The sequence below is a fragment of the Lipotes vexillifer genome, unplaced genomic scaffold (genome assembly GCF_000442215.2).
Source record: "Lipotes vexillifer unplaced genomic scaffold, Lipotes_vexillifer_v1.1 scaffold54, whole genome shotgun sequence".
NCBI lineage: Eukaryota > Metazoa > Chordata > Mammalia > Artiodactyla > Lipotidae > Lipotes > Lipotes vexillifer.
In genome coordinates, this window is record NW_006789324.1 from 450,433 (window position 1) to 476,315 (window position 25,883).

The window sequence follows — 25,883 nt, forward strand, 5'->3', positions numbered from 1 at the left end:
ACTTTGTGCTCAAGCATCATCCAGCTCTTTGTGGATCCCTGTACTGGCCTCACAGTTCAACACTATGTCTTTGTTCCCACTTGTCCTTTGCCTGGGACATGCCTTCTGCCATTTTCACCTGGCCAGTTCCTACATGTTTTCATGATTCAGCTCAGTTGTCACTCTTGAAGGAAGCATGCCTGGTGCCTCACCTCTGTGTTTTCACAACTGCCTTAGCAATGATTATATGATATTTTAATTTCCTACTTACGTGGTCATCTTCCCTCCAAGGGACCCCCTCATCCCAACCACTCTGGTCTCCACTCTCATCTTGCACTAAGCATTAGAGATATATTCTATTCATTTTCAAACCTCAGAGTCTAGCGGTGTCTGAACAGAGTAAAAGCTCAATAAATATTGAACTACATAGGTAATCATCTGACACGTGCCTCCTATGTGCCAGCACCATGCCAGGTGCTACAAGGTAATTGCAGGGGTCATGAATTTAGGGTCAGGCAAGAACCCAAGGAGAGAGATGAAGCAGGGTTTTCCCCCATGATTCAGCTCGTGTGTTTTTAGCCTCAGCCAGCAGATGTTGATACTTGCTCCTGCAGAGCTCATGGACCATGTTTATTTTAATGCATTAAAAAGATGCAGACATAGAGAGTGGACTTGAGGTCACAGGGAGGGGGAAGGGGAGGCTGGGACGAAGGGAGAGAGTAGCATGGACATATATACACTACCAAATGTAAATCAGATAGCTAGTGGGAAGCAGCTGCATCGCACAGGGAGATCAGCTCGGTGCTTTGTGACCACCTAGAGGGGTGGGATAGGGAGAGTGGGAGGGAGACGCAAGAGGGAGGGGATATGGAAACATATATATATGTATAACTGATTCACTTTGTTATACAGCAGAAACTAACAACATTGTAAAGTAATTATACTCCAATAAAGATGCTAAAACAAAATTAAAAAAAGAAACCTCCAGGGAGAGAGAGAGAGAGAGAGAGAGAGAGAGAGAGAGAGAGAGAGAGAGAGAGAGAGAGAGAGAGAGAGAGAGAGAGAGAGAGAGAGAGAGAGAGAGGGAGTCGGACTCTGAAGAGTCAGGTAAAAGCACTGTTATGTGCCAGGGCCCTGATCTGGACCAAGAGTGAGAAAAATGGGCCCTGCCCACAAGGAGCACACAAACAAGAAGGGGAGGGGAGAGTGAGGATGAACTGGAATCTTAGCAAACAAACGATATACGTGACATTAGTGCAAACGTGTGTGTGCCTTACAGCAGTACTGCAGGGAAGGGACTGATTACTTCTCTCTGAGGAGGGGAATTAGGAAGGCTTCTTACAGGAGGGGACATTTGATGGTTAGTAGAAGTTTGCCAGATCATTAAGTTGGGGTGAATGAATTAAATGAGCAAAGGCAAAGAGGCCTGAAACAGCATGGTGCATTTTGGAAACTGTAAATTCTTTGGGATCCATGTGATTGTTATATGCCTGTTTGACTGTGCCTCTCCCACTGGGGAATCCCTGAGGGTAGTGGCTAGGTCTCTGTCACTGCTCCAGCCCTAGTGGTTAGCAAACGGCCAGCACGCTGGGGACTCAGCAAGCCTCTGCTGAGTGAGTGCAGTGTGCTAGAACGAAATGAACCTGAAAGGCCAGGCAGGACCTCTGAGCACCGTTTCTGCACCAGGCACCTTGAAAGGTGCTAGGGGTGTCGAACCAGGTCAGGCACTGGAAACGGCTGGCCCATTAAGGAAAACCAGTGCAGTGCAGAGTGTCAGCAGCTGATTCGTGCTTTTTCTTTTGACGATAAAACTCACCTAAGTCCTTGACGGAGAAAACTCTTCCAAGGCTGAAAGTACAGAGAAAACCGGTCATTTTCAGAAACCTACCCAAGTCAAACCCCAACCAGGCCTCTGTTGTTTGGTTACAGATCATTAGAGACCTGACCGGCCAGTGAGGTCTCAGTACAGAGCAAAGGTAGACGCTGACGACAGAACATTCCATGAACTGCTGCCAGTGTAACTGAAGATCAATCGAAAAGAAAACAGGCGTTTCTGAAGTTACGGTGCGTGCCAGCGGGAACGTGTAATTTGACTTAGAAAAATAAACTGTTCTCTGCACACCTTTCCAGGAATGCATCTGTAGAATAAAGAACTTTTAAATCTTATGAGCAAACAGGAATGTGCGATATTTGAGCAATGTTCCAGTGGGCAAAATTGGTACAGGCAAGTGTGCAAGCCATGCTGGGAATTCCCCGTTCTTGATCACGTACCGCCTGATCAAAATTCAGCTCTCACGTTATCTAGACTTGGTGCCATTAAAATTACGCCCCAATGACCATAACATAGCTCCTCATTTAGTCAGTTGTCACATATCTGATGCCATTCCCTATCTGGATTCTAGCCAAGAACCTGAAGCGAACAGAAAATATCTAAGCATCCAAAGTGCTGCCACAAAGTCCAGGCCCAAGAGCTCATATACCCTCCTTTGAGGAGAGCCTCACAGCTTTCATTCGGGGATGACTGGCTCTCATTTTCCATATAATCCTAGCAGATTGGATGGCAGCCCTGGTAGAAAGACAAGTCAGACAGACCTTGCTTTGTATCTTTGCTATATTATTTATAGGTTATTTAACCTCTCTGAGCCTTGAGTTCTCGTCTGTAAAATGCAAGCAGGGATACCAGCTCACAGGGTGACTGGGACACACACACACAGGCACAGGTGTCTGTCCCCAAACAGGGATTTGGTGTGTGCTTGGCCACATGAAAGACTCACTGCTGGACACAAGAGGCTGACAGGAGAAGGAAATAATAATTGATAGAGATAAGAAAACAACTACAGCAAACAGACCGTAGTGGTTTGGTGTGAGGGCAACTGGCTCTGAACACCTATGAGGGCCCAAGAGCATCTCATAAGAAAAGCATGAACAGTGCCCATTCAGCCCCTTATGTTCCAGGGGACTCCAAGTCATAAAGAAAGGGTGAAATCAGATTCCAGCCACCGAGCTCAAAAACACTGAGATGAATGTAATGCATATCTGAAGGCTGAAAGATTAAAAAAAAATACTTTCATGCTTTTTATTTTGAACGAGATAAAATTTGGTCATTTGGAAAGTTCCCTTGTGCAGAGAAGTTTATTATTTGCTGGTACTGCCAGCTAAGTGAAGCATCTTAATGAACTGTTTCTGCTTTTGTTAATAGGAATAATAATCATTTATAGTTTTCTATCTATAAAGTGTATCACAAATGAACAATCCTTTCCAGTAAGCATTAGAACCATGAAGCAGAAAGATGAAGGACCTCAACTAAATGTACCCAGTGATAAAGGAGTAGTACCTTAACTGTCCCAGTTAAAACATTAGGTAAGTGCCTACTGTGTGCCATGTGCTGTACTAGGTGCTCATCTACTTTGTCTGGCTTAGTTCTCTCAGCAATTCAGTGAAACAAGTATTGGTCCCTCACTTATTGAGCCTCTACTACTGCAGATTAGGTAACTACAAGGCATATGCTTCCTGCCCTCATGGGGAACGCACCGTTTTACAGAAGACAGCTGTAGCTCAGAGAGGTAAAATGCCTGGGATAGATCCCAGCACTTCCTATTAAACTGTTTACCTGAATTTACCTCTTTTCATTCTCACAATGACTTCTGATGGGGATGCTTCTATGACCACTATTTTACACGTGAGGAAAGGGAGGTTCAGGGTCACACAGACAGGAGCCGGGATCAAAGCCCGTGATTCTGCTTGGGCCCTAAATCAAGTTGCTAGCATTGTGCCCACCAGAAGCCCAGAAAATATGCCTTCAGGAGTCTGGTCATTCTTGTGAAAGCACAGGAGCTCTTCTCTCTGAAGGGACAGTTATTAAAGGCCAGTTGGTGCTGGCCACCCTAGATAAGGGGCCAGGAATGGATTAGGACCACCTTCTCCCATCCTAACACATTTTCTGTCTCTGATCTTATAGGGCCTCAGGCTTCAGAATCTTAGCAGCTGGAGTCTGGAAAAGCCCCCCAAATCAGGGGAAAACCCAAAACAAAGACCATTCCTCCCTCATGAGAGAAACTGCTTCAGAATCAACTCTGCACACTTGCTTTAGTTATGAAGCTGATAAGAAGAGAAGAAACAATACCTTTTGGAGTTCTTCAATTCTGACTTCATAAGTTGCTAAAATAAACATGAAAAAATTATTTCAAGGCAGTTTCTTATAGTACCCATTTCTTATACAGTATGCAGGATTAAAGCAATTACAGAAGGTGGCAGAGTTCAGTTCTCTCAACCTTCAGAACAATCTGTCTATGGGAGACCTGTCCACGTGGTTTGGGAAATTCTCAGGTCATTGATCACGGTATCATTTCTGGGGGGATTTCTAGGATGGAATGTACAGTCAATTTGTTTCAAAAACATTTGAAACAATTTTCAGTTTCCTTTTTGTTAAGCAGATTCATACTCTGTGATGAAGAGAAAGTGCTGCAATTTAGTGGTAGCAATCAGAAGGCAAACTTGAAAGGAAAGGGAAAGGAAAAAGGCCAACAAAAGTCCCAATCCCACTTCAACAAGTCAAACTCCACAGCACGCCTAAAAGTGTTTGGCTCTATGAGCGTTTTGTTTCCTTAGTACAGCTTGGAAAGAGGAAACTGACCACCAACTAAGGCTCGAATACCTTTTGATTTTTTCCAAAGGTTTCGTGGATTTTATTTAATGACGATGCCAAATTTAACCATTAACAAATACAAGTAGGAGCAAGAACTTGGGTTCACAGCCTAGTCCTGCCACTTCCTACCTGTGGAACTGCAGACAAATTACTTCATTTCTTCAAACCTCAGATTGCTCATCTGTGAAATGGGGACAACTGGAACCTGCCTTCCAGAGTTCATGGGGAAATTAAAGGAGATGATGTAGGTCACGTATACCTAGCAGAACACCAGACGTTGTATAGAAAGTGACATGTTTTTTGATAAAATTGCTAATTTAATTTTTCTTTGCTTAGAAGTTATCTATAAAAGTTTTCCCCCTACTGTTAATGAATATGCATGCATAATAAACAGGACTTCCCCAGTTCCTTTTCTCTTTCTTGCTGCTAGAGTCCTAAAGCTTTAGCTTACAGAACTGACCAAACAATAACATGCATTTCTTAGCCATTATTATTCTACACATAAAATCCATTAATAAAGTAAATGAAATCACAGTTTTTCTTTAGGGACTATGTGCATGTGATTGTTGACACAGGGACCTAAAATTCTGTGTGGAGGATTAATAACGTGTACTTCAGCTTCGGTAACTCTACACTCTTATTTTCACCAGTTTTTGAATCAACACATTTTATTCTGCTACTATGTGCTTTAAAAACATTTAAGAATACCTGTTTATAATGCAGTCTGCCTCATCCTTTCCAAACATAAATTTATTTTCCAATTTTAAAAATGATAATCTCCTTCTCTCTCCCTTCCCCTACTTATTTACTGTTCTGTGTTTTTGAAAGAATTACCAAATCGTGATCTCTTTGCTTATACCTGCCACCTGGTGGGGAGGGAGATAAAATTCTGTCCTAGAAATGGGAAAACCAAGGCTCAGAGAGGACTTATTCAATACTTGCTAAGGCTAGTAAACAAAGATAATCCACACACAATTAGTAATGCATTCATAATTTGATGCTGTTTTTTAGCCAAGTGGAGGTTCTCCCAATAGTAAGTATTGCCATCAAAACCTGCTCCCAACATAGGAATATAAAGTACAACTATCACATCCTAGGGGGTCAGGAAAGGACTAGGAATTATAATATAACAGGAGGATGTAACCCAAAGCATTAGAGCCCTCACTTACTTTCCACAGGGAGTTATATAACGCTTTCCACTGAATAGCTTTGTCCCAGCTGGGAGAAAAAGAACAAATATCAGAAGATGGTCCTCAGCAACCCTCCAACTGCAGTATCACATCATGGTCATGTCCTCCAGGCCTCAGCTCTTTTTCCATTTACTAACTCCCTGTGTGACTTTGGAAAAGTCCCTTCACCTGTTTTATACCAGGAGGTGAGACAATTATTACTAATATTATAAAGACAATAATAAAAAATAGCTAACTATTTTTATGAAAATCATGATTCTGATTTACCGATGAGGAATAGACACAGGAGAAAGGAAGCAACTTGCCCAGCTTCGCTCCATAGGAAATGGCTTTCAAACTATTTTCTAGCCATGGAATCATTCATTTAAATGCAATATTACAGGAGCGTAAACAGAACTTCTCTGGAAGTTATCCCCAACGGTCTCCAGGACCCCTTAGGACAGCCCTTGGTCCTAGGAAGCACAGTCTGAAAGGCACTGGTCTAGATGAGCTCTGAGGACAATTCTACAGAGCTTCCAGACAAACCTAAATCCTGCTTACACATCACCAAGTTCTGTACGAAAAGGTGAAGCTTCAGAAAGGCACCTATGCCGAGCTATGCACCTCTGAGGTGATGGCCTTCTGATTTCTGGGCATTGTTTAAGGGACAGACTCACCCAAAAGTGATGTCAGAGCCTCTTTCTCCTTCCCTTCCTTTCCCCCTCATTCTCTTTGTCCCAGAAAGGTAGCATTTAGATTCCTCACCATTGGCAGGCAGAGGAAGGAAGAAACCCATTTTAAGCTAATTTTTTAATAAGATGTGAGACTTACATTGAGGTTCATTTATTTTTTTTTACCTACGGATATCCAATTGCTCCAACAGCATTTGTTAAAAGGCTATCTTTCCTCCATTGAATTGCTTTACAGTTTTGTAAAAAAAAAAAAAAAATTCAGTTGGGCATATTAGTGTAGGTCTTATTTCTGGGTTCTCAATTTTGTTCTATGGTTCTATGTGTTTCTCTCTGCCAATACCACACAGTTTTGGTTACAGAAGCTATAATTCTTAAAATCAGGTAGTCTGATACCTCCCACTTTTACTTCTCCAAAGTTGTTTTAAGCTATTCTAGTTTCTTTGCCTTTCCACGCACATTTTAGGATAATATTGTCTATATCTATAAAAGAATCTTGCTGGGATTTTACTAGAAATTGCATTAGACCTGTATATCAACTTGGGGAGAATTAATATTTTTACTATATTCAGTCTGCCAATCCATAAATGTAGCATACATGTTTCTCCATTTATTTAGATTTTCTTTGATTTCACCAGCATTTTGTAGTTTTTAACATTTAACTCTTATACCTGTTTTGTTAGATTTTAGTCTAAGCATTTATCTTTTTGGAGTGATTGTAAATGGTATTACATTTTTTTCATTTTTAGTGTTCAAGTGTTCATTGGTAGTATATAGAAACACAATTGATTTTTTAATGTTTATTTTGTATACTGTGACCTTGCTGAACTCATTTATCAGTTCTAGAAGGTTTTCTTTTTTTTTTTTTTGTAACTTCCTTGAGATACCCTACTTAGACAATCATGTCATCTGCAAATAATGACTGTCTGTTTCTTTCTTTTTGATCTGTATTCCTTTTCTTGCCTTATTGCACTCACTAGAACTTCCAGCACTACATTGAATAGGAGTGGTGAAAGTGGACATCCTTGCCTGGTTCCCAATCTTAGGGGTAAAGTATTCAGAGTTGTATCATTAAGTATCATGCAGACTTTTTGTAAATGTTCTTATCTAGTTTAGGAAGTTCCCCTCTATTCTTATTTCTCTGAGATTTTTTTTGATCATGAATTGGTGCTGAATTTGTCAAACACTTTTCCTGCATTGATTGATATGGTTGTGTGATTTTTTTCTTCTTTAGCTTATCAATATGGCAGATTTAATTGATTGATTTTTGAGTATTGAACCAACTTTACAATGAATAAACCACACTTAGTCGTGGTATATAATTATTTTTCTGTCTTGATGAAATCTATTTGCTAATATTTTGTTAAGGATTTTTATGACTATACTCATGAAGGATATTGATCTGCAGTTTTCTTCTGTTGTACTGATACCTGGGTTTGGTATCAGGTTAATGCTAGCTTCCACTTCTATTTTTCAGAAGAGATTGTGTAGAATTGGTATTAATTCTTCTTTAAACATTTGGTAGAATTCTCCACCGAAATTACCTAGACTGAGATCACTTTTTTATGTTTTCAAATTATGCATTCACTTTTCTTAATAATTACAGGGCTATTCAAATGATTTATATTGGGTGAGTTGTGGTTTTTGGGGAATTGTTCAATATTTATCTAAGCTGTCAAAATTTACATGTATACAGTTGTGCATAATATTCACTTATCCTTTTGACATCTGCAGGGTTTGTAATGATAACTCTGTTTTGCTCTTAATATTGTTAATTGGTGTCTTCTTTGTTTCTTTGTCAGTCTCACTAGAGGTTTGCTAATTGTATTGCTCTTTCCAAAGAACACACTTTTGATTTCATTTTCTCTATTGTTTTTCTGTTTTAAGTTTCTTTTTTTTTTTTTTTTTTTTGCGGCTTTATTGGGGTATAATTGCTTTTCAAGCATCTTTTCTGACCACAACGATATGAAACTAGAAATCAGTTACAAAAAAGAAAACTGGAACAAACAGAAACATGTGGAGGCTAAACAAAATGCTACTAAACAACCACTGTTGTGGCCTCTCCCTTTGCGGAGCACAGGCTCCGGACACGCAGGCTCAGCGGCCATGGCTCACGGGCCCAGCCGCTCCACGGCATGTAGGATCTTCCCAGACCGGGGAACGAACCAGTGTCCCCTGCATCGGCAGGCAGACTCCCAACCACTGCGCCACCAGGGAAGCCCTATTTAAGTTTCTTTATTGCTTCTTCCTTTATACTTGCTTTGGATTTATTTTGCTCCTCTTTTACTATGTTCTTGTGGTAGGATTTTAGATTTGAGGCTTTTCCTATTTTTCATATAAGAATTTAGGGCTCAAATTTCCCTCTCAGCATTGCTTTAGCTGTGTTCCACAATTTTGGGGATGTTGTATTTTCATTTTCATTTAGTTCAAATGTACGTTTTGATTTCCCTTGAGACTTAACTTTTTGATCCACATTTAGAAGTGTTGTTTTGTTTCTGAGTGTTTAGAGAATTTACTGTTACCTTTCAGTTCTTGATTTCTAGTTTGATTATATTGTGGTCTGAAAACATAGTCTGCATAATTTCAATTCTTTTAAATTTTTTAAGGTTTGTTTTATGGCCCAGAATATGGTCTATCTTGGAATATGTTTATGGGCTCTTGAAAAGTATGTGTATTCTGCTCTTGTGTGTTCTATTGATGTCCATTAGATCCTACTGGTTGATAGTGTTGTTGAATTCTACTGTATTCTTACTGATTATCTGTCTAGGTGTTTTGTCAGCTGTGGAGAGAGGAATATTAAAGTCTCAAACTATAATAGTCTATTTCTTTTTTCAGTTTTTGCTTCACATATATTGCAGCTCTGGAATTTCATGCGTATACATTTAGGATTGCTAAGTCTTGTTATTGCTCCCAACACAGCCTTTGCTGATACCACAGGGAGAGGGTGGATGCCTTTACTACTGAGTGTTTGTGAAAGTCCTGACTCTCCACGAGGTCTGCTCTGACACCAACCCAACAGGGAGGGGAAGGGATGCCTTGTTATTTCTGGGTGGAGGGCTGGAGTCCATGCTCCCCATATGGTCTTCACTGGCTATCACTGTAAGTGGAGCTTTGTTACCCTGGCAGGGATGAAAGTCCCAGCTCTCTACTTGGCCTTCTCTGAAAACACTTCAGTGGAGGGGTTGGGGTGCATCACTGTAGCTTGATGAGGGTGGATGTCCAGGCTCCCCACTCAGCATTGGCTGGTGGTGGTGGGCCCAGTTTTGTTTTGTTTTGTTTTCTGTTACATTTAGCTGGGGGAGAACAGTTGTTGTCTAGAGGCTTTCTGTCTTTCTGTCTTTCTAGGCTCCCCTTTTCCTGGTCCTTTGGTCAGAAAGAGCAGGCTTCTGTTGGAGCTGTTTTGTCTGTGCCCATTGGTGTTTCTGGGTTGGCAGCTACTTCAGCTCCAAGTCTGGGATATATGAAGCGAGAAGAAAACCCAAGGAACTCACCACTTATCCTCGTTGGGTCCAGAGGTGCCTAACTGGTCTACCTTCTTCTTTCTACCTTTTCAGAGTGTTCTAGTTTTCTTATGTCTGAATATAAAAAATGCTATATATATGTATATATGTGTACATATATATATATGTATATATGTGTACATATACACATACACACACATATATATAGTGTGTATATATAGTGTATATATATGTATACACTATATATATATATATATATATATATATATATATATTACTTTTATATAGACTATCCAGGGGTTTTAGTTGTACTTAGCAGGGGGACCAGGGAAAAGTACACCTGCTCCATCATCTCAGAGCAGAGTTTGCTTGACTTTAAATGTATTACCTTCTCAAACATACAGAACAATTACACAAAGGAGACATTATACCAATTTGGTAGATGAAGAAACCGAGGTTCATATATCATTCAACCAGTAAGTGTAAAGAGGATGAAATACATGGGAACAGTCAAACGAACAGGGACAAGTGGGGCTCAAATAGTCCACTTCCTTCCCTTTTTCTCCTGTAGGGTAATTGTATCTTGGCTCTTTAGAGAGGGACAGAGAAAGGAGTGGGGGATATAACAGAATCTTTTTGATCCCAGGCTGCAGTTCCCCAGCTTCTTCAGCCCTAGCAGCCCTCTTCCTGACTCCCACAAGATGCCATTCTGGCCTGGGAAGCTCTCCCCACCCTCACCCTTCTCTCACCCTACCACCGCCTTCTTATTGCCCTCTGCTCGGTTACCTCTCAGTTGCATTAGTGTGTTATTTTCTGAGCCCTTTCTCTTTTCAGTCATAAACACTTGCTTCCTTAGCAGCACAGAGGGACACAAAGAATTCCTCAGTTGAAGACTGAAGAGAGGCCTGGGTTAGTAGTTCCTTCTTTGGGTATCTCAAATGATGTCCCCCACAGGCCCACCTTGGACATCTGTGGCCTGAAGAGAACAAATGCAGGCCTCTGGTCCAGCTTCCTTCCTTCCTTCTTTTCAATCCTCAGCTTCACCCTACACACGAGGGGCCTTGCATATGTCAACCCCATCCCCTCCTGGCCCCCATGAACAGATCTCTCTGCAGCCCAATGTGTCCTGAGGAGGAAGGACCTAGGGAAGAGGCCCAAGCAGGATATTAGAAAGCCACTTGTGGGAGGGCATTCTGGGGGCCTCCTGTAATCCAGAGAGAAGGTGCAGGCTCTGACTGGAGAGACCCCTTGGCCCTGTGAGCTCTTAGCTTTGGAATGTAGTCCCAACGGGGCCCACAGCCCTTCTATTCAAAGTGTGGTCTGTGGACCAGCAGCATCAGGATCACTAGGGCACTTGTTAGAAAAGTAGAATCTCAGGCCCAACCCAGAGCTACTGAACCAGAATCGATGTTTTAACAAAATCCCCAGGTGATTCATGCAGACATTATAATTTGAGAAGCCGTGCCCTGAAGGCAAGGGCCTGGACACCCCAAGTATGGAGCAGCACTGCCTTCTGGGTTGATGGGGACAGGAGTCCTGCTTCTTATGCCTAGTACTTTACAAGCCAAATGGGAGAACCTAGAGTTTGCCCAGTCTAGGAGAGAATTTTTCCAGGAGTTCTTCAACCCCTTATTTCCCAGGAGAGGGGAGGGAAATTTCAATGGGTTCTAACTGTTACCCGTGAACTTCCTAAGCGTGTGATCCCAGGCAAATGACTTCCTCTCCCAGAGCCCTGGGCTTCTTGTCTATAAGATAAAGAGGTTGTAGCAGAGGATCTCTCTCTAACTCTCCTTTCAGGGAAGTCAACATTCTTGACTGAGAAGCAGCGTAAAATTGTGGAAAGAGCATGGATCTTAGAGGCAGTCCGAACTGTTGCACATTAGAGCCCTACCGTGTATTACTTGTGTGACCTTATGCAACTCAATCTCTCTGATCTTCAGTTTTCTGTCTCTAAAAGTGGGTTAATACAACCTCTAGATCAAAAGAGATGTACACAGAGGTCGTAACACAGAACTGTGGCCCATAGTACAGGCTCCATAAATACTAGTGTTTATTCCAGCACTAATATTTATGCCTTTTGTAGAAAACTGGCTGATCCTATAGGCAGAACAAAGACATAGAAACCTGTAGAAACGCTGAGTCCCTGCTTCTTCATCATCTTGGCTGAGGGGGTCTCTTTTTTCACTGAAAGTTCTGAGCTTTGTCGGAAGACTTAACTCTGAACGAGTGGTCAGATCCTTTTAACGAATCCTCTGCTTCTATTCAGGCTAAACAAAAGGACCTCATTCCCACAGTCTCTTATCTCCCTCTCCACACACTGAGTTACCAGGGGACTTCAAGACAGACACCACGAGAAAAGAGATGATGTTTCCATGGGAGGAGAAGGAAGAAAAATGAATCGCCATATCTTGATTTTCCCTCCCACGTATCTACAAAAGGCAAAGCATCTAAGCAGATTGGTGAAGGAGAGAATAGAAGAGGGTAGAGAGAAGGCAGCACTAGGGCTGGGAGAGAGCCCTGATGCCCAACTGGGTTTATTTATATTTTTAAGAGACTAAACAAGGAAAAAATAAAAGGAAATGTGATAGTAAAGCAACGTGGCTGTGAATTTTTAAACTTAGAGTTAGCTGGGGGGAAAATACCATTTTGGACACATTTTCATTCCATACAGGGTTACAATATTAATTGGCTTAGCAGACTTACAATCAGCAATCTCTTTTGTGGTGCACAGGTTAATGGAGTTGCTGGAGTGTCTCAGACAGGAAATTGTTGCCTCGGAATTATGTGGTTCTTCAAATTCAGCACTGAGAAGTGTGGAGGAAAGAAGTTACTTAAAGCAAAACATTTTTTAAACATATTTTCAAACTTTGGGTATTTTTTTCCTCATCATTAGAGAAGTAATATAAATAAGTCTGGTCCATATGGTGACCCAAACAGACATGGAAGGCATTCCACCTCCACTTTAAATACAGAGGAATTCTGGATGAAGTATAACGATGCAAAGAATTATAACAAGAACCTAGAAATCAATAAGGTAAAAATCCCCAGGTGCCAGACACAAAGAGGAAACTCACAATTAAAGATATCAATGAGAATTGCAGCCAAGGTATTCCATGGGAAATTGGGATCAAAGAAAGATCTCACTGATTGGGTGGCTGGGGATTTGATGGCTGGGGATTTAAGTTCAGTCTGAGCCACAGGCCTCATCTGAATGGGAAGCTGGAACTGAGCTAAAAGAATAAGGTCCAGGGTCACAAAATGCCATCCCATCTCTAAAATTAATTCTAAAAAATAACTGTGCACTCTCCCAGGGAGCAAACAGGGAAGTTTGCTATCTGACCAGGGCCACTGGAGCTCAAAGAGTCACCCACGAGAAGGCAGAAACTCTACAACCCAGCCCCGAGTAGGGGTTCTAGATGCATACGATCTGTGTATTTCTGAGACACAAAGCCAAAACTGCTACTTGAAATTCACCCCCAACCTGCCTTGTAAAGGAAGTCTGAAATCGTTCTGTAAACATGCTCCCACACCCATGGCACCTATGGTTTCCAAAGGAAACAATTCCCACTCAAAACAAGTGTATAATGAAAAACTGCAAATCACACAAGGAGATGAACCACCATAGGTAGTCAGAAGATGTAACGAATGGGAGAATTAAATATTAGAATGATATGAAAGTGACATTAAAATAAGCAATGTTTTAAGTGTTCAAAGAAATAACGTGAGGAATAAAAGCCATTAGGAAAAACAATAGAGTGTGAAAAACATATAGATTTGGGGGCAGGATAGGAGTTATGGAAATCATAAATATAATTTTTTAAATTAATTTTTACATTGAGGTAGGTATAACTGATGTACAATATTACATAAGTTTCAGGTGTACAGCACAGTGATTCACAATTTTTAAAGGTTATATTCCATTTATAGTTATGATAAAATACTGGCTATATTCCCTGTGTTGTACTATATATCCTCATAGCTTATTTATTTTATACACAGTAGTCTGTATCTCTTAATCCCCTACCCCTATCTTGCCCCTTTCCGCTTCTCTCTCTCCACTGGTGACCACTATTTTGTTCTCTATATCTGTGAATTTACTTCTTTTTTGTTATATTCACTAGTTTTATTTTTTAGATTCCACATTTAAGTGATTACATACAGTATTTGTCTTTCTCTGCCTGACTTATTTCACTTAGCATCATACCCTCCAAGTCCATCCATGTTATTGCAAATGGCAATATTTCATTAAATATAGTTTTTGAAATAAAAATGTAGAAGTTGAAAAGTAGACTAGACACAGCAGAAGAGAGAACTGGTGAGTTAGTTAGACCTGAGTAAGTCACCTAGCATGTAGCACAGAGAGATTAAGAGATGGAAAGTATTAAAAGAGAGCTCACAGTAGGGAGGATAGAATGAGAAAGTCCGATCTATATATACAAGGGATTCTAAGAGCAAAAAAGAAAGATGATGATGAAAGGGAGCCAAAATTCAAACGATAACAGCTAAGATATTAATATTGAAAAGGGAAATAAATCTATCTATTGAAGCAGCTTTAATAATAAATCCACAGGTATACAGTTTTTAATAAATCAGAATAAGTGAAAGAAAAAAAATGTAAAAGTTGTGTGAGAGAAAAGACAGATTATCTACAAAGGAATAGCAGTCACACTGGCAATGGACCTCTCATTAGCAACAACAGATGCTGGGGATTGTGGATATCTTAAGGCAATGAGCTAAGATAGCTGTCAATGTAAAATCCTCTCCAGATATACTATCATTCAAGGGCAAGAGAGAAACAAAGACGTTTTCAGAGTACAGATACGTGTACTTACGGCTCGCAGATCCTTGCTGAAAACATCAAATGAAACTGAACTAGTAATGAAATATCATATAAGAAACAATGGTGATCAAAGAAATTAATAAAGCTATTGGTAAATCTAAATAAATACTGACTGTAAAAAATAACTAATTTGTAGACGTTTGAGAATAAAATAGACTTAAAATACTAAATAATAATATGGAAGATTGTGAAAGAGGGCTATGGGAGCTATACTCAGGTATCATTTAGGAGCAGGATAGAGATTTTGATTATCATTAGACTTGGTTAATTGTGGATGCCTTTAATTGTAATCACTAAAAAGAAGAGAAATAGAATATTTAACTTCTCAACTGGTAGAAGGAAAACATTCAATGAGAAAGCTTAAATATTAAACAAGAAGGCAGAAAAGGAAAAAAAATGCATGTAAGGGAATTGCACAGTAAATTTAAAACATGAAATATGATGGGAAAAAGTCCAAATCGATCAAGAATCACAATAAATGTACATAGATTAGTCTACTCCAATAAAAATGGAGAGTATCTGACAGGACGTTGTAAAAATCTCGCTAATGCAGCTCAAAACCACCAGGCAAACCAAAGCTCCCATATCAATGTATGGAGAAAGAGATGCAAAACAAACTATCCAAAAGAAAGCTTAGGAAGGTATATTAATATTAGACCATACTTTAGCATGACTGATCAAGGAAATGAGAGAAGTTACACACACGTGCATGCGTACACACATATACGTAAATCACAGATACGAAAGGGGACAAAACTAAAGTTAGTTTTAGATTTTCAGAAATCTAAGAAAATGTTAAGATCAGCTCTCTGCCAATAAATTTGAAAATTCAGGGAAATTTGGCAAATTGATAGGGAAATATAAAATTACCACAGTGACTGAGAAGAACTAGAAAGACTGATAGGCCAATAAACCATCAAAGGGCTTGAATCAATTGTACACACACCCGTCTCCACACCTGGGTCAACCCTCTCCTTTTCGTCTGCTAAGTAGTTTTATGAGCAAGTTTTAGCAAAGTTTCAGGGGACAGAAAAACAGAAAAGCTACCCTACTCATTTTCAGAGGATAGTGTAATTTTGTTATGAAAACCACAAAATGACCAAACAATAAAGTAAAAATAAAGCTCAATTTCACTTAAGAAATTTTAGCCCAAACTCACTAAATACTAAATAAATGAATTAATCAGTATTAAAATTAACTCAAGAATAACTAAAATTTATTCCAAGACTTCAATGATGGCTCAACATCAGAAAATCTATCTGATGCAAATTATTGCAATTAATCACACTGAAACAGTAAGAGAGGAAAAAAACACAAATTATTTTAATAGATGCAAAAAAGCATTTCACATAGACAACTCTCTTAACTAGATTAAATACTAACAAATATCACACTTAATGGCAAAGTGTAATAAACTTCAGCTGATATCTAAACTCTGTTGGGAACTCCTGAAATAGGAAAAAAAACAAATCCATAGAAAATTGGACAAAAGGATATGATAGACATCACAGAAGAGAAAAAAGGAATAGTTTATAGAAGTAAATATGCAACCTTATAGTCAACCGGGAAATGGAGTGGAGACAATGAGAATTTGGTTCATATCCAACAATTCAGCAAGAATCCCCAAACTGGAAAATAACATCACATTTGGCAAGAACATGGAGAAACAGAAACTCTTTACACTGGTTTGAGAGTATGAATTGACACAGCCATTTGGGGAGACAATTTTTCAATAACTAGTAAAACTGAAGTTCCGTATTTACTATTGTTTAGCAATTCTACTTTAAGTAAATAACCTAGTGAAACTTGCTTACATTCACCTGGAAATACATGAGGATTACCATTGCAGTATCATTTGAAAAGGTGAAAATATAAAACAATCTAAATATCCCTCAGTAAGAAAATACACAAATTGTGATACATTCATATGATGAAACATATACAATATGCAATTATAATGAATAAACTAGACGTAGATGCATCATCAGAGATAGAATATGCAAACAGCTTTGAAAAAATTCAAGTTTCAGAAGGATAAAATGAGATGCTGTTTATACAAAACTATAAAATACTGCATCTTTAACAGATATCTGAGTTTGTAGCTGAAGAATAAGAAATACCCTAAACGGATTCACTCCAACATTCACAGTTGGAGTTGCCTCCAACTGGGAAGAAAGAATGAGAAATGGGACTAGGGAATGAAACAAAGGGGACTTCAACTGTATCCACAGCAAATGAAAAATCACTTCACCCCAACTGTGGATAGGAGAGAGAGAGAAAAAAATCACCCATAATTCTCCCACCTTCACACTAGTGAGCTCTTTGCATTTTGGTATTCTTCCTGATTTTCCCCATATTCTTATAGTTGTTATAGACAATGAAAAGGTTGGAGTTCTCTCTTTACTTTTTTCCCTCTATTTATTTTATAAGCATATTCCACCAACTGTTTTCCCATCTATGTTTGACCACTTTGAATATTTCAGGGTTTTTTTTCACAATTTCTAATATTTTAAAAGATGTATATGAGTAGTTCATTTTGCTGAAGAGGAAAAATAAGAACTCTGATGCACCAGTAATTTTCTCCCCTCATCATTTTGTTCCCCTCCCCCTCCATGAAATAATCCAGAGGAACGTTCTTAAATTATAGACTATGCCATATATCTTATGCTCCAATGGCCTAACAATCTCAATGTGACTACGGTAAATTAACTTTATTAATAAGAAACAATTTGCGGAAATATTGAAAGAAGACGTGTAATCAATTTCTTGGACTATTTTTGTCAGAAATGAATAAATATCTGACTTCAGATGATCTGAAAGAATTTCAAGAGAATGTAAAAAAAAAGTCATCTTTCAGATCAATTGTCTTTGTAGAGACACAGTCCCAGGATTAATGTTGAAAGGGAAAAAAGATATTGTACATGTATTTAAACTTCCCTTTTTGTTACCTGAGGATGTCTTTTACCTTTTTCCTGGTCCATTAAAACCAGATCTGAGGGGCTTCCCTGGTGGCGCAGTGGTTGAGAGTCCACCTGCCGATGCAGGGGACACGGGTTCGTGCCCTGGTCCGGGAAGATCCCACATGCCGCGGAGCGGCTGGGCCCGTGAGCCATGGCCACTGAGCCTGTGCCTCCGGAGCCTGTGCTCCCCAACGGGAGAGGCCACAACAGTGAGAGGCCCGCGTACCGCAAAAAAAAACAACAACCAGATCTGAGATCTACCTTGACTTAATACAACATGGGTCAATATAATGAACTTGGATTGCTGGGAAGAAATAACTCTATAATTTAAATACATCTATGCTTCAGTTTCATTGTTTCCACATTTATTAAAACATTCATGTCTCCAGGACTTCAGACGTTATTGGGAGGCAACACAGAATTACAGACAAACTCGGAGCTTGGGGTCAGACATTTGAATTTGAGTCCTATCTCTTCCATTTTCTAGTTTTAAAGTATTGAATAAATACCTTAAATCCCCAGTTCCTACTCTATAAAACAGTAATAATAAAATCTACTTTAAAGGTATATTATAGATATTGAATGAAATATTTGCCCTCTGTATATAGGCATCCCACCAAAATTGGGTAATTTTATTATATTATAAAAATTACAGTATTTTTAAAAAGAAGTGTTGAGGTTTGCATTTTGGAAAGTTCCTTTTATTACTGGCATAGCATCAGTTTCTATCTTTTCTGACTTTCTTATAGAAAACCTCCAGGAATTTAAATATTACATAATAAAACATGAACGTTTCTTAATGATTATCTTCAACAATATCTATGCTCCTGGAGAAACAAGAGCTCCATAAATGCAATGGAAATGTTACAGATGATTTACAAAAGCAGGTATTTTCTAATTGTGTTTGGACGCTTGGAAACCTATCTTCGAAATAGATTTTTGAACAACTAGGGGTCTCTCTGGCTAAAACACAGACTTGTGACCTCCCCTTGTAGTTGTTTCCACTTGCCATGTCCACCCCTGGGCTACCGCCTTCCTTTGGAGAAAATAATTCGTCAACCTCTGTATCAGACTGTACATGCTAGGGAAGCAGCTCACGCAGCTCATTCAAACACCTGCTCATTTGGTCAAACAGAGAAATTGTTCATGACAGGATTAGGTGCTATTTGTTGAGGGTTTACCACGTGTTGGGCACTGTACCAAGATTCATCCCATCCACCTCTCACTGGTCGTGTGGCCTCGAAGAGTTAGCTCCTTGGAGCCTTCATTTCTTCATAGGGTCATTGGCGGTTTGATAGGCGAATAACTGAGTTAACATGTGGAAATGCCTGACGGGTACGTTTCCTTTCTCATCTTCTCCTGTGCCGCACTGCATGAGGGTGAGTCAAAAAGTTTCACTGCGAGACAGTTCTGGAAAATCTAAAGAGCTTGCATTAAAGTAGAATGATTGAGACTTGAACAGCAAAAACCAGTGAGGCTTTTGCATTTGTTTTCTTAGGGGTGTGGACCTAAGTTGAAAAATCCAGCTTCTTCCACTCATGTCAATGGCCCACATGTTCTGGAAACAGGAAGAACACTTGTAGCTCAGCCAGCAGCTGCCCTCTGTGACATTCCACAGGTTCCTGGTGACAAGGAAGGATGAGACCATCCAATTTCTCAATTACTCAAAGTCCCAAACTGGGAAAGTTCCTGTTTCCAACAAATACTTCTTTTAAGACTACTCTCCCCATAGGCTTTTCACTTAAGAAATTCTTGAATGAACAAATTAACTCTTGGGCTTCCCTGGTGGCTCAGTGGTTGAGAGTCCACCTGCCAATGCAGGGGACACGGGTTCGTGCCCTGGTCCGGGAGGATCCCGCGTGTCGCGGAGCGGCTGGGCCCGTGAGCCATGGCCGCTGAGCCTGCGCGTCCGGAGCCCGTGCTCCGCAGAGGGAGAGGCCACAACAGTGAGAGGCCCACGTAACGCAAAAAAAATAAAATAAAATAACTCTTGAATCAAATAACTGATACTTAGACTTTAAAAAATGGCATCCATTCTATCTAAAATCGATCTCAAAATGCATTCATGCCAGGTTCACAAAAATGCGCGAGAAATTTTAAAGGATTTTTTTTTTCTCATAAGCTATTCCAACCTCTGTCTTCTACATATAAGATAGTGGTTAAAGACAAAGCAGTTGAGCAGAATGCTTATAAGGAGACACAGGCTATGGAAAGACAGGTGTGGGGTTGAATCTCAGCTTTACCTGGCTGTGATCCTGGATTGGTAATTGGACCCAAGTCACTTCTTCCTTTAATCCTCTTTCTTATGAGGATGAGGTGATGTATATTACACTGTGCTTAGTGCAGTGCTTGGCACAAAGAGTTCACTATTTCCACTGGCACTACTATTCACTACCACTTCCACCCCTACACACATCGACCGCCTGGACTCCAACTTCTACCATTTGTACAGAACACACACACATCTCTGCATACACATCTTTGTATATCATGCCTATATTTTATGAATCATATATATGTTTATGCATAGACACATGTATACGCGTGTTTGTATGCAGGCCTAATTCTACTATTGCACGTTTCATAACCTCACGGATTCTACTATGACGTCTAAGACCAACAGCAACAACAAACAACATATACAAGGCCTCCGATGTCATTCAGCCCTGGGAAGTAGGTATTTCTTTGTTTCCAATTCATGAATGGATAACCCAATTCTTTCTATAAAGGGCCATAAAAGTACGACGACTGGGATGGTTAATTTTATGTGGCCACAGAGTGTCCTGATAAATATTATTTCTGATGTGTCTGGAGGGTGTTTCTGGAGGAAGCCAGCATTTGCATCAGTGGGCTCAGCAGAGCAGATTGCCCTCCCTAATGTGAGTAGGCACCATGCAGTCCACTGAGGGTCTGAATAGAACAAAAGCAGAAGCAAAGAATTCGCTCAATTTTTCCTGCCTCACTTATTGAGCTGGGACATGTCAACTCATCTTCTCCTGCCTTGGACTAGGATTTACACCATTGGCTCCCCTGGTTCTCAGGCCGTTGGACTTGGAATTACACCACTGGCTTTCCTGCAGATCATGGGACTTCTTAGCCTCAATAATTGTGTAAGCCATTTCCTCATCCTTTTTTTTTTTTTAAAACTTATTTATTTCTTGACTGTGTTGGGTCTTCATTGCTGCACGCAGGCTTTCTCTAGTTGTAGCGAGCGGGGGCTACTCTTCGCCGCAGTGTGCGGGCTTCTCATTGTAGTGGCTTCTCTTGTTGCAGAGCACAGGCTCTAGGCGTGCAGGCCTCGGCAGCTGTGGCACGCGGGTTCAGTAGTTGTGGCGCACGGGCTTAGTTGCTCCATGGCATGTGGGATCTTCCCGGACCAGGGCTCGAACCCGTGTCCCCTGCATTGGCAGGAGGATTCTTAACCACTGTACCACCAGGGAAGTCCCTAATTCCTCATACTTAATGATTGAATAAATATTATATATGTAATATATACAATCTAATATGTAATACATAAGTATATAAAATATATGTGCTACTACTGGTTCTGTTTCTCTGGAGAACCCTGACTAATACAATGACCAAGTAAATGTTATTAAAGTGATCCCAGTTTCGGGAGTATTACGAACTCTGAGGCTACTTTGTCAAAGCATTGATCTCATTCAAAAGGAGGGCGTGTCAACAATAATGATAGCTAATAATTATTACACACTTACTAGTGCCAGGCACTGTCTCAAGTATACGTACCAATTTGTTTGATTCTCATTTGAACCTATGAAGATACTGTCATTCTTTCCATGTTCAGATGAGAAAACTGAGGCACAATCCATGGTCACAGAGTAGTAAGCGGCAGAGCAGAGATTAGAAGCCAGATATTTGAGTCCAGAATCTGGGGTCCTAGCCACTCTGCTGGAGACCGTCTCGGAAAAAGGGAAGTGCCAGCTAAAGTCAAACAGAGCATGAGCAGCTCCACTGCAATGGAAGTCATCACAGGAGGAGGTCATTGGCACACACAGCAGAGAGGCCTCCAGACGACAAAACAAACTATGAAGCAAAGCCATGATGAGAAACAATCACATGTGCTGAAGATGGGAAAGTACAGAAGATCTGAGATTTCTCATTCATTAACTCACACGCCCTCATACCCTCTTTGACCAAACTCTATTCATGCTAACGTTATGTATGTTTTCTCCTTGAATCCTCTCAGTAGCACTATAAGGCATTTTACACATGTGGAAACTAAGGCTTGAAGATATTCAGTACTTGCCCAAGATAGCACCATTGTGGGTCCAGAAACCAGGCCTTCTAATTCCTAGTCCATGCTCTTTTCCTCTAAACTACTAGTCACTCTAGAACCAAGGAGAAACTAAAATGAAAATGATGAAGCCCAGGTTGATGGTGAAAGTCAAGGAGCTAACAAGTGAGTTTTGGATGATATTTTTTAAAATATCATTAGGCTGATCCAATGGTTTCACAGATCAATTCCTCTATATAATAGTCACTTATATTGGGAACATGTGAGAGGGAAGTTAATATACTTCTCTATGCCTGACATTATCATCTATAAGAGAACAGTATTATTTAACCTGTATTTTGAGGTTAAGGCAGAATCTATGAAATCACTGCTGAACTTAGGAATGACTCTTTAAAAGCACCCTGACTTCTACTAATGCAACCATGAAAGCAATTTCTCAATAATCCAGCGGCAACTTCCACAGCATGAACAAAAGATGACCTCAAGCCCTCATTTTCATTATTAAGCTCAAGCTTTAAAATATCTGAATTTCAAATTTCAGGGTGTCTGCTTTGAAGTGCGCCATCATATCTGAGAGCATTTGTTTTAAGAAGTAGAAGGCAAGGTCACCCTCTGAGCTGCTGGCAGACTTTCCCAAGAGACCAGCCTCCTGACTCCCAGCTGCTTCCTGTAGCCCTACACCTCGTTACAGACAAACCCTGTTACTTGAAACACACGACAAATCGCTGCCATTTATCAAGTGTTTACAACATTGCTGGGTACTTTGTAGAATTATAGATATTTATCTCAATCCTCACAGCAACCCTAAAAGATAGGATTTATTGATTTCTCCATTTTCCCATGTGAAGAAATAGGAGGCCCAGAGATATTAAATAACTCTTCTAAGAGCACACAGATACTGTGGTGCTCAAAATATAAACCCAAGGCTATCTGACCTGACCCCAAAGTCTATGCTCTTAACCCCTTATAACACACTCCCTGGATCTTCTCGTTTTCAAGTATTGCTATGTCATTCGATTTAAACAAATTTCATTTATGTAGCTGGTAAGCAAGAAGTGTTTGATTCTCCCTCTGCTTTCAAAGAATTTATAATTTAAACAGGGAGGTGAACTACACCCAAGGATGTGGAAACTAACAAAAAACAGACTGAATATAATAGAGTCGCAAGCTAAGAACCATCTAAGTCCATTCTATTATTCAGCCAGCATTTGTTGAACTGTTATTACATGCTACACTGCCTTGTATACACGTTACCACTATACATTCCAATTATGTCAAATTACCTGTGATTCCTGGACACCCCGGGAGGTTTCCTGCCTCTGTGCTTTTGTATGTGTGGTTCCCCTGCTTGTAATGTCCTAACCTCCAATGTCCTTTTCACAAACTCCCACTTGTTCTTTAAAGCACTAAGTGTTATTTTCTCTGGTCCTTCTACAGTCTATTCTCCACACAGCAGCCAGGATGATCTTTTAAAAAGATAACTTACATCGACACATGAATGGATAAAGAAGATGTGGCAAATATATACAAGGGAATATTACACAGCCATAAAAAGGAACGAAATTGAGTTACTTGTAGCGGATGGACCTAGACAGAGTGAAGTAAGTCAGAAAGAGAAAAATAAATACCGTATGTTAACACATATATATGGAATCTAAAAAAAATAAATGGTTCTGATGAACCTAGGGGCAGGACAGGAATAAAGACGCAGATGTAGAAAATGGACTTGAGGACACTGGGAGGGGGAAGGGTAAGCTGGGACGAAGTGAGAGAGTGGCATGGACATATATACACTACCAAACGTAAAATAGATAGCTAGTGGGAAGCAGCCACATAGCACAGGGAGATCAGCTGGATGCTTTGTGACCACCTAGAGGGGTGGGATAGGGAGGGTGGGAGGGAGACGCAAGAGGGAGGGGATATGGGGACGTATGTATACGTATGGCTGATTCACTTTCTTATGAAGCAGAAACTGACACACCACTGTAAAGCAATTATACTCCAATAAAGATGTTAAAAAAAATTTTTTTTTAAAGATAACAGACCTTGTCACAATCCTGCTTGCGATTCTTAATTAAAAACAACAGGGCTTCCCTGGTGGCGCAGTGGTTGAGAGTCCGCCTGCCGATGCAGGGGACACGGGTTCATGCCCCGGTCCGGGAAGATCCCACATGCCGTGGAGCGGCTGGGCCCGTGAGCCATGGCCGCTGAGCCTGCGCGTCCGGAGCCTGTGCTCCGCAACGGGAGAGGCCACACCAGTGAGAGGCCCGCGTACCGAAAACAACAACAACAACAACAACAAAACCATCAAACGCTTCACCTTTACGATTTCATTCCTAGTAACCTCTCCAAACCCCTGTCCTGCCACCCTCTCCCTCCCTCATTACACTCTAACCACACTGGCCTCCTTTCTGTTTTGCAAGGACACTATCCTCTCTCCTACCTCAAGGACTTTGCAAATACTGTTCCTGCTTCCTGGAATGCTCCTGTATGGCCAGCTGCCTCTCAACCACGAGGTCTCACCTTAGATGTGTGCACAAAGAAAGTCACCTGCCGCATCAGTAAAAAAAGGATGTTGCGGCCATCAGGCCACTGCACTCACCGCCCCCCGCCCCCCCACTTCCTGACTGTGTACCCTGAGGGGATTAAAGATGGAGAAAACAGGATTCTGGCTTTAGGTAAGTTAAGGTGCATATCCAAGGAACGATTTCAACGAACCCAGGCTCTTGCACCTTCCCATACAGAAAAGCGCTAAATTCATTCACTTGAGATTTTTGTTTTTCCTTTAATTAGTAGAAATATTTTGATGTTCAACTACCTGATGTTTGCAAAACTCTTCTATACCCTGGCTCTTGCCTTACCTCTTTGGAACAGTCTCTCAGAGCTATCTGAGAGGCTGTCACCCCGGCTTCAGTCCTCAACAAGTCTGCCAAATAAAACACAATTCTCAGCTTTTAGGTTGTGCTTTTTTCTTTTCAGTCGACAGACATCACCTTCAAGAAAGTCCTTCTCCTGCTACCTTTTCCCGAGAGCCCTCTTCCCCACCTGTTTCCGTCTACCATAATTCTTCGCTTTATACCGTTCTTAATAGTTGTCATAAATCTTTAAATTATTTCATTACTTTTATTAGTTTAATTCTGTCTCTTTTACTCTGGGGTCTTATAATGTATCACTCACTGCTGGGTCCCCAGTGACTAACACTACAGGCTCCAGTGATCTGGGTCCTCCTCTGATGCTCACAGAAATACTGAAAACTCCTAGTAGATGGACAGGTAGATGATGTCATATCATTAATTTTTTCATTGAGCTCTTCTGTGCCAGGCACTGTTCTAGAATATAAAGGCAAATGAGAAACAAGGTCCTTGAACTCAAAACTCTCATGGTCTCAGATAACACAGAAAATAAATAACTAAAATAAACATTATCATTGGAAGCATTAATAAATACTAACAGAAGAATAAAGCAGCCTTTTATATGGAATAGATAGTATCTTGGGAGAGAAAACATGAGCTATAGTCAGGGAGGCTGACATTTCAGCATTTATCATTACCTTATATGGTATACATTGTACCATCATCTGCATATTTATTTTTCTTCCCAGCTAAAATGTATGCATCATGAGGGCAGAGACTCTTTTGTTTTCTGTTGGATGACCAGCATCTAAATGATGTCTGGCACATACTCGGGGTGCAAAAAAGATTGACTGAATGAATGAACAATCGAACAAATCCTGCATGATGAGAAGGAGTCATCAGGTGAAGATCTGGGAAAAGACCACTCTATACAAAGGAAAAAGCAAGTATTTCTGCCTGGTAAGAACATGCTTGTTGTATCTGCAGAGAAGCCAAAAGGCCAGTGGGCTGGAGACAGTGAACAAGGGAAAGA

At 40.4% G+C, this 25,883-nt stretch overlaps 1 protein-coding gene across 1 annotated transcript in view; it reads right to left on the minus strand.

Moving 5' to 3' along the window:
- FYB2 (FYN binding protein 2) overlaps window positions 1–25,883 on the minus strand; it is an 86,419-nt gene that overhangs the window by 44,534 nt on the left and 16,002 nt on the right. Inside the window, 4 exon segments of the mRNA XM_007462580.1 lie at window positions 1,796–1,827; window positions 1,947–2,117; window positions 4,103–4,137; window positions 12,647–12,747. Coding sequence (XP_007462642.1) covers window positions 1,796–1,827; window positions 1,947–2,117; window positions 4,103–4,137; window positions 12,647–12,747 — 339 coding nt within the window.